General features: G+C 41.1%; 1 protein-coding gene across 1 annotated transcript in view; it reads right to left on the bottom strand.

Moving 5' to 3' along the window:
* The window catches only part of ARHGAP31 (Rho GTPase activating protein 31), a 113,811-nt gene that overhangs the window by 46,398 nt on the left and 53,453 nt on the right, over positions 1–13,960 (bottom strand). Inside the window, exons 2-3 of the mRNA XM_044251443.1 lie at positions 4,677–4,779; positions 1,563–1,707 (exon numbers count right to left, since the gene is read on the bottom strand). Coding sequence (XP_044107378.1) covers positions 1,563–1,707; positions 4,677–4,779 — 248 coding nt within the window. The remainder of the gene's footprint in view (positions 1–1,562; positions 1,708–4,676; positions 4,780–13,960) is intronic.

The following is a 13,960-nucleotide window of genomic DNA, read 5'->3' as shown; positions in this document are numbered from 1 at the left end:
TTCTGGTTCCCAAGAAAGACTCCTCTGTAGTTTCAATTGTTAGAGGCTACCATTATTTTTAACCTCGCCACTCAGAGTGGGGGCTCATTTGCCTTCAGCCTTAGATCTCGAGGTCACCTTAGATCTCTAAGGGTCCACAAACCCCTGACACTTCGTATCAGCTGATACATGTTGGCTTCTCCAGTAGTTAACCTCTAGGCCCAAGTTTTTTGTTTTGGCCTAATTTTTTTCATTAAAAAATTAATGTACATTTAGTAGGTGAGATATTTAAAGTTAAAGTCTTAAAGAAGCAGTGAAAACTATAATCTCATCATTGAAACAAATGGCTATTAATCTTTGGAACATCTTTCTCTTTAGTCACGTTTTAATATACAATTATGCATCTGTTCTTTTCCAGTTATCATGAGTGATTCCCTCTATTACTGAAAACTCTTAAGTATATGTTAATGGTCCAAACCCAACTTTTAAAATGTATCCACTTATTCCTATATCGTTTGGAACTGAAGAACCTTCTCTATGCTCAAAATAAGTTTATGACCGGAGCCATGAGAAAGACTGCTTCCCATTTTAGAGCCTAGATCTGGTCCTTATCAGTAACTGCAACTCCTCCATAATCTTAATTGCAAACATCCCCTTGACCACCCCACTCCAACAGTCTATTGCCCTTATTGGGATGAATAATCTATCAATAATATTTTTTCACTGTTACTCACTGCCTTATGGCCTTACTTCCCCTCTTATCCAGACAAAATTCCATGGCCAACTATTTCTATCACTCTCTTGCATACACCTTCATCTTCCTCACCCCCCTTATTAGGTTAACCTCAATCTCGGCTGAACCCGTCTCTCCACCTACTCTGCACCTCCACCCCAGCAGCCAAACATTCAAGCCCATTTTTAATGCTATTTCTACAGACATCCTGTAAGCATTTATTCTTTCTACTTTTCCCACAGATGCCCCTATTTGGTGACCACAGAGCTGCTGGTAAGGTGTCCTGCCCATCCGCCCTCCACCAATTCAACTCACGGGCTCAGTCTCTTCTTCCTCTTGGCTGCACTTCCCAGATTCTTTCCTCTTTCGAGGCTTCTGATCTCTCCCTTGACTTAGGTTTGTCCTCTCTCCCTTCTCTACCTGCCCACCTCATTCCCCAGACCCCAAAAGAACTACAGAAGGAGAAGCCTGATGAAAATGAACTAGCAGTAGAGGTACATCTGGAGTCTTAGGTTCCTGTCCTGCTGTGTGACCTGGGGCCAGTCATATCACACCTCTGCTGTTTAGCTTTCCCTTATACAATGAGGAGCATTCGGTTAAGTAAACACAGAGATAATTCTAATCCAGCTCTCGAAACAAATAAACGCGATTCTGAAAATCTAAGAAAGGAAAAATTTAGCCAATGCATCCACTACCTTACTTTCCTCACTATAGCAACCTACTTCCATTACCTGATTAAGATAATGTCAACCATCTGGTGAGTTTTATTATTGTTATGTTAGTGTTGAAATTCTCCTTAGCCCATCCAGGAGTCCCACCCAATAACCATAATGGAAATCCAAACACTCACCGTGAATTTCTCATAGAGCTCATAAGTCAGGAGGGGGTTGGGCAGCTCCCTAAAGTAGAGCTTGCAGAGTGAGCCCACACAGTGGATGTCCTGGAGGTACACTTCCCTTGTCAGATCTGGACATTGATCTGAACCAAACTCTTGCCTGAAACAACACAGACAGAGACATAACAATCCGGAGAGCATGGGCTCCTTGTCAGCAGCTGCTTGGCTGCTGATGGGTACAAAGGCCCTAAACCGCTGATCTGACTCTGTTTTTGACCTTGATCAAAATGACCTTCTCTTCCCAGCACAAGGAAGCTCTGGGAAGACTTCCACTTCAGGTCTGGATCTTCCCTGTGAAAGCTGCTGTCATCGGAAAAACATAATGCCCATTTACAAATGATTTCTCAGGGCATTATGTCCCAGTCTAAATTATGAACGATGGGGAAATACGAACTTTTGTTGCCAAAAAAGCCTGTTCAGATTTCAGTTCTTCCAAAATATTTTTCTAAATGAACTTCTCTTTCTTGAAGAAGAGACCAAAACCAGGGTGTGTCAGATTGTTATCATTCATCTCCGTATACTCATGTCAACAAACTTGGTTTATCTGGAGACTCTGAACCCTTCTAAGCCGACTGAGAGCGACTCCCACAGGATAGCCGGGAGTATAAATGTCTTCTTATGAACAATGTATAGCGAGGTGTTTGGGAACAACATCAGGTTCCAGGCCTTGTTTCTAATTTAAAAACATTTCTTGACCAAGGTGATTGGAATACACTGCCTCAAATAATATATACATACAAGTGAAAAACCTGTTCAAAAAGGGACAAATTGGAGCTTTTGTATACAGGGGAAGTGAGATTTCTTGAGAGAATTCATTTGGTCAGCCGCATTGTGACAGACTGAACGGGACTCTCGGGGCCAGCAGTTTTGTTTTTTTTTTTTAGGTTTTAAAAAATTTATTTTTTAAAAGTTAACATGGGCTTAAAAGGAAGTTGAAAAACACAAGAAGCAAAGAACAAAGTCATCCATAATCACAAGCAGTTTACAGTTTGACTTCTAGGTCCCATGTGTGTATCTACAAAAGTAAGCATTTTAATGTAATTTAAGATTGTAGTTATGTATCATGCTTTTTTACACACCATGAATATTTACCATTTGAAAGTCCCCAAACTATGAGTATTTTGATAACCAAGAATACACTCCACCAACTCCATCTGAAAGAAAAAAGTGTAATCCTGCCTTTCTCTGTGACAAAGATTTCTTTCAGAAAAGACAAAAATTTCAACAACAGCCCCTTGCCCGGCTTCCTGCCACCTGCTTCTGGCCCTTTAACAAAGGGTGGGGAAATCCCTGACGCTGCCTGAGCCCAAAAGGAACCGGGTGGGGCTCCTTTTGGGCGCAAAGAAAACCTTGCAGCACCATATAAATTCAGGGGCATGGGTTTTTTGTTGTTGGTTTGTTTAGTTTTATTTGTTATTGTTTTTGTTTTTAAGAGAGCAGAGGAGCAGAACAAGAACACATTTGGAGCTTACCCATTTATTTAGCCAAAATTTTCCTGCAGGGGTTAAGGTTGGTCCTTTAATGAAAAAGAATTTGGCTACTGCCCAAGAGTTCTCCCACCATACCAACTACTGTGCAGTCTCTTTCAGAGCAAAGAGTAAAACATTAAAAAGTATTTGCTGTTGAAACTCTAGAAAAGGTCAGGCTAGTAAATTATAGTGACATTATGTAAGTACATAGATCTGTCAAACTCGATGGTTGCACAAACCAATTAGTTTTTAACAGTCACCACTTCCCCAGGAGTAAAAAAGGATGTCTTATTCCTTTTCCTTTTGCAGAATGTCATTACAATTGCGATAGGAGGAGGAGGAGAGGCAGAACAAAATCAGAGGAAGAAGACAGAAGATGAATTAACCGTACAATCTATTCAATTTAATGGACTAATCTGCTAATACAAATGTTTTTACTGTTTTAAAAGTCTACCCTTATAATTAAACATATAAATATATAAAAATAACACTTGGTAAAACACTGTAAATATACTATATATCTACTCCCTTTATTACATATATAACATACATAAAACATACACATACATAGCTGTGTTTTGTGTGAAGGTTATTGTACTCTTAATTCAATGTGATAGAAATTTCTTCCCCAAAATTCAGGATATATTTTAGAATTGCTTAGGATAAATCTATGGAATTGGAAATAGTTCATTTACTCATAATTTTTAAAATCTCAGCCTCATTGAGAGAAATACACAGTCATGCAGATTTTTAATTTCCTGACCGAGGGAACTAGCAAATGGTGAGTGTGCGCACCAATAGAAAAACTCGAATCATCTCCAAGTTTTTTTTTTTTTTAATTTTATTTATTTGTTTGACAGACAGTTCACAAGTAGGCACAGAGGCAGGCAGAGAGAGAGAGAGAGAGAGGAGGAAGAGAGAGAGAGGAGCCCCGATGTGGGGCTCGATCCCAGGACCCCGGGACCATGACCTGAGCTGAAGTTAGAGGCTTTAACCCACTGAGCCACCCAGGTGCCCCGAATCATCTCCAAGTTCTTAACAGGAACCTAACTGAGCTCTGGGTAGGTAAGTGAACGCTAATAAGCTACGTTGTTCTAACTTGTGATTGAAATCATTTGAGTTCCACTGAATCCACCTTAGAAGGATAAACCTGGTGCAAGACAAAGACACATATTAGAAGTGCCTGGGTGGCTCAGTGGGTTAAAGCCTCGGCCTTTGGCTCAGGTCATGATCTTAGGGTCTAGGGATCGAGTCCCGCATCGGGCTTTCTGCTCAGCAGGGAGTCTGCTTCCCCCCCTCTCTCTGCCTGCTTCTCTGCCTACTTGTGATCTCTCTCTGTCAAATATATAAATAAAAAGTTTTTTAAAAAGAAACAGATTAAAAACGTCAGGAGCTTTTGTTGGAAAGAATTACATCAGAGGAGAGGATTTCCTGATTAGATTAAGAATAGGCAGGCATCTGAAAACTTAGCACTTAGTCTGCTCTGCCACCCTTCCCTCAACCCCTTCAGGTCTGTAATACTCCCAACCCTGGCAGACAGAGGTACCGACAGTGGAAGGATCACAGGAGAATTCTTTCTGGGGCTATTCTTTCAGCTTACCTTAGCCTTTGTATATTTGAGGTGACTCCTGAAAGCCGATAGATTCCATCCACAATGCCGTGAGTCTCTATAAATTCCGCACAGCTCTTCAATACATATGGAACTACGTAAAGAAAAACAATAAAGCATTAGCTATAAGTCTAACTGTCTTTTAAAGATATCCTTTAAAAAATCCAGGTAACTTCAAAGAGAAGCAAGTATGGAATGCATGTGAGTTACAAGTGGAAACAATTATTTTTCAATGGTAGATGATATTCTTTTGTGTTTAAAAAAAATCATGAGGTTTTGTTAAAGTTTAGAAAAGTCATGTGTTTTAAAAGTTGGTTGGGTTTTTTCAAGGAATTTGAAAAATATGCAAACACTTAGGTTCTGAAACCAGCAGTGACCTTGGAAATCCCACAACTCGATCTCCTCATTTCACTGGTGCTCCAAGTGTGGTCTTCTGACTGGCAGCATCAGCATCTCCTGGGAACTTTTTGGGCATGCAAATTCCCAGGCCCTACTCCAGACTCAGTGAATCAGAAATTCTGGAGGTGGGGCCCAGCAGTCTATGCTTTAAAAGCTTTCCAGGTGACTGTCGCATGATACAACTGTCTATATTCTACACATGAAGAAACCGAGGGTGTGGATAAATTTACTTTTGTCACTCAAGATTATTTGTTGCTTATAAAAAGTAATTTAACACATGGAAAAATGCATATGTCGGTAAAAGAAAAACAAGGCACAAATTCGAATATACATTGTGAATTTAGCTACGTTTAAAAAGATGCAAAGGAAAAGAGACTGATGGTGTCTACTAAAAGGTTAAAGGTGATAATAGGTTAAAGCGCTTTTTTAAAGGTGAGAACCACCCTCCGCCAACACCATGAATGGGTCAAAGAGCCATGGATTGAATGGACCACATAAAGGGGATCATCATGGCCTTTTGAATTCCTGCCACTCCAGAAGTTTCTACTGCCTAGGTAGAAATGTCTGGATATGCCGATCTCTCCTCAAGGCTGACCCTGATTGGTCCAGCAAGATCAGTGCCATAGAATGGCAGCTACAAGCATTTTGGATGGCATGGAGATAGTAGTGAATTACTTGCCCCTTTGGCCCCTGGAGAGATCACCTGAGGTCCCTCCATGAGACTGCTGTGGACGATGGTTTTTTATGGAGCTCCCAAAGCCTTGGGCACTTGAAGTCTTCAGTTGTGGAGGTGGGGTATAGGAACTCTATGAGCCAGTGCTTGGGCTAGCACTGTGCTGCCTCCCCCCAATCCATGAATGCCTTAGGCTTAGAGGAACACCAGTCCATTAATGCTTAAGGTACATTTATGGTGCTTGCACATGATTCCAGGCTGAGCTGGGCTTTTATGGAAGTAAACACTGGGTATTTAGACACAACTCTCTGCCTGGAGTCCCCATTACAACATTTCCTTTCTTCCTTTTCTTTTCTTTTCTTTCTTTCTTTCTTTTCAACTGCCCAGTTTTATGATTAACCAGCAAAATGCAAATTGAAACACTCATTATTTTTTCTATTACAACATTTTCTAAACAATTCCCCCACCGTTTCATTCAACTACTAACTCAAACTTCGGACGCTCAGTAAAACTCGTTATACTTCAAGTATTCCACCCATTTTCAAAGGCTGTGCACCCCCTGGGCCATTCCCCTCCAGGACACATTCATGTTTTAGCCTGGTCTCCCATGACCGGAAATGGAGAAGAGCTTCGTAGTTATCCCAGGTGGAAAGAGGGCAGGGATTGGACTCGGGACTGGAAATATTGAGACGAGAGACCTGTATGGTAGTACCGCCCACTACGAGGGAATACGGGATGGGAGCAGAATGTGGTGGAGGAGGGGCTGTGAGGGTAGGAAGGGGTCTAGGGCCTCTGCTTGGCTTCTACCAGAAGAGCTAGATCTACTTTGATCTGTTTTATGAGGCAGTGTTCTTTGTGAGATTTTTGTTTCTTACCTCATGTCACTAAATAATAAATAAATACATAAGTAGACAAACAGTTCCATTGCTTAAAAAATTGTTTTGGGTTTTCTTGTTTTGTTTTGTTTTGTTTTTTTCACCCCTGTCATACACAATAATGGCTAGTCCTTTCCCTATCATGCCAAGCTGTGGTTTTTGTAACCTGCCACATTTGGTCTATGGTTAAGAACACAGGTTTGGACATCAAACTGCTTTTGCAACCTTGAGCCAAATACATAAGTCATAAGCCCGTTTCTCAGTTTCTACATCTATAAAATGAGGATAATGGTGATATTAACCTCATACCCAGGATTGAAGTAATACTGTAAACATTTAGCACAGATCCTGACATATAATAAGCATTCTACAATGACAGTTATTATTTCTCTTTGAAGCCCATTTGTGATTTAAGTGCATAATTTGTGAGATGTAATCTTGGTGAAAATAATTTGTGTCCCCCCATCCCATGGGTGATTAGGGCAGAATGGATCAACCTCTTTCCAGCTGACATGCATCGCTGCTATGTGGAATGACTTTTGTGTCCTTCTTTGGTTAAATATTTCTACTTGAAGGTAATTTTGCTTGTCTGAAGTTGCTTTTCTACGCATTTAGGTGTGTCTTCGTAGCACAGAGGCAGCAGGATCCAACAGTGTACAACCTGTGCCTTAGAGTCCCGGGGCTGTGGTTGGTCTTGTGTTCCACAGTGTGTCTCCGTAGCGGGGCACATGGCTGTTGGGCCATGCAGGGCGCAAGTGCACTTAAGAGCTCTGAGCATTCCCAAGAAGGACTCAAAACAAAAACCCTGGACTTGAAGGACCTTTAGAAAACACTCTCCAGGAGGGGTGGTGCAGGGTCACCAACCGTCCTATCCCATTCTCAGGTGGGGCCCTCCCAGGACCGTAGCTCTTAGCTGAAGCACCTCGGGTCTGTTTGTTTTAAAGGTGGAGAGAACACATTCCCGGATGGAGCCTCTGCCATAAATTTACTCTGCCTTTGATACCGAGGCCCTAGAACCTTTCATCCACAGCTCTGTTTAAACTAGAGGCAATATTAAAACAACTCAGGGGAGGAGGCCATAGTCCCAGTCCCTGAGGAGTGTTAGCTTTCCTGGATTCTTATCTCAGGCTGAGTTGGAAGATGTAGGGATTCTCCATCATACTCAGCAAATGGGAAAGGATCCACTTAATCTCTGTAATCATCTAGCTCTAGAGCCAGAGCCGTGGTTCTCAGGTGCACCTGCAGCAGCTGCCTGCAGGAGATTCTGATCCGTGCTCAAACTGAAGAACCACTAGTCTATAAATAGGAGCTTCTCATACTTTTTAACGTGATCTCTGGGATCTTGTTAACATGTGGATCCCAATGGGAGAAGAGTGTCAAGAATTTGCCTTTTTAAGAAATTCCCAGATGATGGGAACACTGCCCACCTGAGGCCCCCAGTTAGGAAGCCAGGATTTGAGGGTAATACTGATGCAGGGTGCTGTGGGGAGCCACTAAGAGTTCAGTCTCAGAATCTCAGATTTCTTTACAGTTGTCCCTGGGGCCCAAACAAATTGGGGACACCCTCGGATTCTGGGCAGGGTAGAAGTTTGACCCCAAATAGCTGAATGGTGATAGATGGAAAGAAAGCTTTCACTGTCACTTTGGGCATGGGCAGGAGTGAGGCTAGCTAGAGTCCCAGAGCTACTTCTGTAGGATTTATCACGGACCCAAAGAACTTGAAGTCTCCTACAGAGATCCACGCAGATGCTGATTATGATATAATGTTATAACTTCTTTGAACTGTTTCACTGAAGGTTCTCGAAGATCCTTTTTTGTTTTGTTTCTCCTGGATCAGCAATCTCAAGTGTTACATTTTAAATATGAGCACACAAAAAAATCTTGAAGTAGTTTCTGGTGGAAAAGAAAATTCTGCCTTTGATTTATGCCTTACGGTTGACACAATATTTTAAAGTCTTTTGTCTCATTTGATCCAACCTGGTACAACTAAAAGACATTTGATACTTATACATAATATGGCGCACTTCTTTTCTCAATTCCTAACCTCTTCAAGGGCATAGTGCAGAAAAGGCCTGCAGTTAAATCATTTCTCTGAGTACTCCCAGAAGTAATGTCTGCTAAGCTGCCCTGGTTCCCTTTGTGGCCAGGATCTCATCAGATCTGGAGACAGAGATTGCAACAAGCAGTTTGGCTTGCTTACTGATGTGCTCTTGGCGGCCATAGGATTTCATAGTTCAAAGCGCATTTGGGTTTTAGGAAAACATGGTCCTCTTTTCTCTCTGTTCTGGATTTTTGTTAAGGTCTTCTACTAATCGGATTTCATCCTCTCTCTGCGTCCTGCATTCCTAATCTTGAAAGTGAAGTCTAATGGTGTATACACACAGTGGAATCCTGGTCAGCCATAAAAAAAAGAATGATATAGCGCATGGGTGACAGAAGCCAGACTATGTACATTCTGTACACTTCCGTTTATATTAGCAAGTGCACACTAATTTATAGTAGGAGAAAGCAGGGGAGAGGCAGGAGGTAGGAATTGGGAAGGAGGCAGGGAAACTTCCAGGAATGAAGGATAGTTTCATCATCTTGACTGAGGTGCTAGAAAGGACCAAGGGCCACTTGGGTGGGTGCGGAAGAATTGATACTTGTAGGAGGAAGGTAAAAGAGTGAGCGAGACAAGCCCCTGAACAGGGAAGAAATTCTCTGAGACTCCGTTGCTGTGCGCAGGGTAGAGAGTGAGGTCTTTAAGCAGCATTGCTATGCTGTGAATAAGGTGGCCCTATGGCATTATTTTCCATGAGATGGAGAAAAGAATTCGTTTACTTTTCCATTATTCTTGGCTATCAACAGAGAACTTCCTAGCTCCCCTTCACCCACGGGGAATCTAAAAGCTGTCCAGTGGCTCCGGGAAATTTCTCTCTCTGCTAGCTCCTGCTCTTTCTTTCTGTCCTGCAACTCAGGCTATTTGTGCCATGCTCCCCTCTAGCCTCTGTGAGTCTCAACTTGCCTAGAGGTTGCCATCCCCCACAATTTCCCCTCTGATTCTTCTTTCTCCCCTTGTAACTTCTACTCTCTTCCTCTTGGTCTAGTGTAGTGTAAAGAAAAGTTTCAAAATGTGTGGTATTGATTTTATTTATTTTTATTTTTTAAAAAAGATTTTATTTAATTATTTATTTGAGAAGGAGAGAAAAAGAGAGTTCAGGATAGGGGTAGGGGAAGAGGGACAGGATCTCAAGCAGACTCTGCCCTGACCATGGAGACAACCAGAGCTTGATCTCACGACCCTGAGATCATGATCTGAGCCAAAACCTAGAGTCAGATGCTCAACCTACTGAGCCACCCAGGCACACCTGTGTGGTATTAATTTTAATAAGTATAATGTTCTTTGTTTTTTAAAAAAGCAAATTAACCGCCTTCTAATTTTCTAAAGACAAAAATTTTAAATATGTTCAGGCTTTGACATGTTTTCCTTAGAGGAAAGTTTTGTTTTTTATTTTTAATTTTCATCTTTAAAATATTCAGATATAATTCAAATGCTGTAAAACTCACCCTTTCAAAGCATATACTTAAGTGGTTTGGAATATATTTCAGGGTTAAGCAACCATCACATTTCAGAACATTTTCATTATTTCAATTCTAGGATATTTCCATATAGGCAAGCTTATTTCGTTGAAGTAATTTTTGTAATAGTATAAGATTGTCCATCAATAGGAGGCTGCTTATATAAATATAGAACATCCATTTAGTTAAATACTACACAGTTATTAAAAAGAATAAGAAAACTTTCACATACCGATAGAGAGTGGTCTCCAAGGTACATTGTTGAGCAAAAAAAACAAGGGGAAGACAAGCATGACGGAGACTAGAAGAATAGACATGCAATTCATTTGCATATGCATTAAATATTTGTGGAAGGACACATAAGGAAGTTATAAGTTTAGCTGCCTACAGGAGGACCCAGGGGTGGGCTAAGGGTATAAGAGGGAAATTCTCACTATAAGAAAAAAAGTGTCATGAAAAATGAAATTTAATGACAACAAAAAATGAAATTTAACAAATATTTACTGCAAGCCTACTTTCATCCAGCTATTCGGTAAAGCGATAATAACCAGAACAGTATGGTACTAGCATAAATACAGACAGACTGACCAATGGAACAGAAGCGAGAGCCTAGAATGAACCCAAGTATGTACAGTCAACTAATATTTGGCAAGAGAGCCAAGAATACTTAATAGAGAAAAGACAGTTTCTTCAATAAATGGTGCTGGTAAAATCGGATATTCACATGTAAAAGAATGAAACCAGACCCCCATCCTACACTACTTATAAAAATTAACTTGAAATGTATTAAGTTTCAATGTAAGACCTGAAACTCTTAGAAGAAAACATAGGGAAAAATCTCCTTGACGTGGGTCTTGGCAATAATTTTTGGAGATGATACATAAAGCACGAACAACATTAATCAAAAATAAACAAGCAGGACTACATGAAACTAAAAAGCTTCTGCACAGCAAAAGAAATAATCAACAAGTGAAAAGACAAGCTACAGAATGGGAAAAACTATTTGCAAATCACATATCTGATTAGGGCCTAATATCTGAAGTATGCAAAGAACAATAACTCAAAAGCAAAAAATAAAACAGGGGCGCCTGGGTGGCTCAGTGGGTTAAGCCGCTGCCTTCGGCTCAGGTCATGATCTCAGGGTCCTGGGTTCGAGTCCCGCATCAGGCGGTCTGCCTAGCAGGGAGCCTGCTTCCCTCTCTCTTTCTCTCTCCTCTCTCTCTCTCTCTGCCTGCCTCTCTGTCTACTTGTGATCTCGCTCTGTCAAATAAATAAATAAAATCTTAAAAAAAAAAACAGAAACAAAAATAAATAAACTAAAAAACAAAACACCAAAAAATTCAATTAAAAAATGGTTGAAAGACCTGAATAGACATTTCTCCAAAGAAGACATATGAAAGGCCAACAGACAGATGAAAAGATACTCAACACCAGTCATCAGTAGGGAAATGCCAATCAACACCACAATGAGGCATCGCCTCATGCCTGTTAGAATGGCCATCATGAAAAAATATTTTTGTGTGTGTGGACGTGGCGAAAAAAGAAACTTGTGCACTGCTGGTGGGATTGCAAATTGGTACAGCCACTATGGAAAACAGCATGCAGTGTTTAAAAAAAAAAAAAAAACAGAACTACCATAGGATCCAGCAATTCCACTTTTGGGGTTATTTCCAAAGGAAATGAAAATACTAACTTCAAAAAGATATTTTCATCTGCCTGTTCACAGCAGCATTATTTACAATAGCCAAGACATGAAAACAACCCAAGTGTCCATCAGTGGATTGTATACACACAGACACAGACACAGACACACACACACCACACACACTCAGGAATATTTTTCAGCCATAAGAAAGAAGGAAATCCTGCCATTTGCAACAACATAGGTAGACCTGGAGAGCTTGATGCCCAGTGAAATAAATAAGCCGAGGACAAATACTGTATGAATCCACTTACCTGTGGAATCTTAAAAAAAAACTAAACAAAACAAAACTCCTAGAGAGAGAGATCAGAATTGAAGTTACCAGACGCAGAAAGTAGGGGAAGAGGAAATTGGGGAAAGGTGGTCAAAAGACTTCCAGTTACAAGACAAAAAGGGATATAGCGTTCAGCGTGATGCCTCCAGTTGATGCTGCTATATGACATGTAGGAAACTTGTTAAGAGAGTAAATCCTAAGAGTGCCCACTACAGAGAAATTTTTTTTTCTTTTTGCTTTCTCTTTTAATCCTAGCTATAGGAGAGGACAGATGTTAACTAAACACATTGCTGTTATCATTTCACACTATATGCAAGTCAAACCATTATTCTGTACACCTTAAACTCATACAGTAATGTCAATTATATCTCAATAAAACTAGAACAAAGTTTTAATGAATTCAAAAAAAGCTGGTAGTATAAACAAGCTGGGAAGCAAGAAACAAATCTAAAAACCACATAGTGATGGTCTCTCTACACACTGAAATGTTAATAGTAGTTACCTCTAGGTGGTAGAAACCAATGATTTTTGCTTTGTTGTATTTTAAACTTCGCTTTTCTGAGTTTTCTGTAATAAGGATCATGTAGAAATAGGTTTTTGTTTTTGTTTTTGTTTTTTTAAAGAAAGACCTAGGTTTTTGAAAAACAAATTTCACTAAAGAAGCCAGAGGGCCTTCTGAAGTCCGTGAGGCAATTTCTAAATGTTGAAATCGTCTCCGATGACCCCACTGAGATAATTACTCCTTGTTAAATAGAGGTATTTGCCTAACCGGCTGGCCTGGTATGGCCAAGGACTAGCTCCATTCCGGAGCTGGGCTCGTGAAGGCGGACTGCATCCTGAAGCCCCCTCCCCTTTCCACTTTCATGGTCTCAGATACCAAGTCAAGTCCGCTCTTTCCTGTAGAAGTGTCCAGATCTTCCCTCTGGTGCATACCCTGACCCACCCCAGCTGTTGTCAGTGCACCCCCTCCTTCCCGGTGACAATGATTCTCAGTCAAACATGTAGAGAAGCCATCTAGCCCAAAGGACGAAAAGGTAAGACCTTTGTCCTCAGGAAGAAAAGAAAAGAATGGAACTCACTGTGCACCTTCTTTATGCTGATCTCTGAGCTCTACACTTTCTTTCTTTTTTTTTTTTTTAAGATTTTATTTATTTGACAGAGAGAGAGATCACAAGTAGGCAGAGAGGCAGGCAGAGAGAGAGGAGGAAGCAGGCTCCCTGCCTAGCAGAGAGCCCGAAGTGGGACTCCATCCCAGGACCCTGAGATCATGACCTGAGCTGAAGGCAGAGGCTTAACCCACTGAGCCACCCAGGCAGCCCCTGAGCTCTACACTTTCATCCACTGTTTGCACCCAAGGCACAACCACCTTATGGGGGACGTATTCATCCCTCTTGATAAACAAGGAAGCTGAAGCTCAAAGGTGTTAAGTAACCTGGCCTATATGAAAATATCAAGCAAACTATGTTAAGGGCTCTAGAGAGGCACAAAAAATGTGATAGAAGTCCTTCTAAAGAGATTACACACGGTGAGGGAGGTAAGCCAGGGCTTTGGGGTGCTGACCAAAAGAGGAGATTGTGTGCATTTGTAGGGTCCTGACGGTACAGGGGGGCCACACTAGAGGCTTCTGGGACAGGATCCTCACCCCAAAGGGCTCACCTGTGGGGCATAAGTGAATAAAGATGGACCAATCCAGGCTAGGCTATAAGAGGTCTTGACGCTGGTTTGAGGGGGTGATGAGAGATGCTGTGATGCGATACGATACAACGTGAGGTAATGTATATAATGTATAGTATA

The sequence above is a fragment of the Neovison vison genome, chromosome 6 (genome assembly GCF_020171115.1).
Source record: "Neovison vison isolate M4711 chromosome 6, ASM_NN_V1, whole genome shotgun sequence".
NCBI classification, from domain to species: Eukaryota; Metazoa; Chordata; class Mammalia; order Carnivora; family Mustelidae; genus Neogale; species Neogale vison.
The sequence above is the reverse complement of the archived record's forward strand: the minus strand, read 5'-3'. Positions and strand labels throughout refer to the sequence as shown.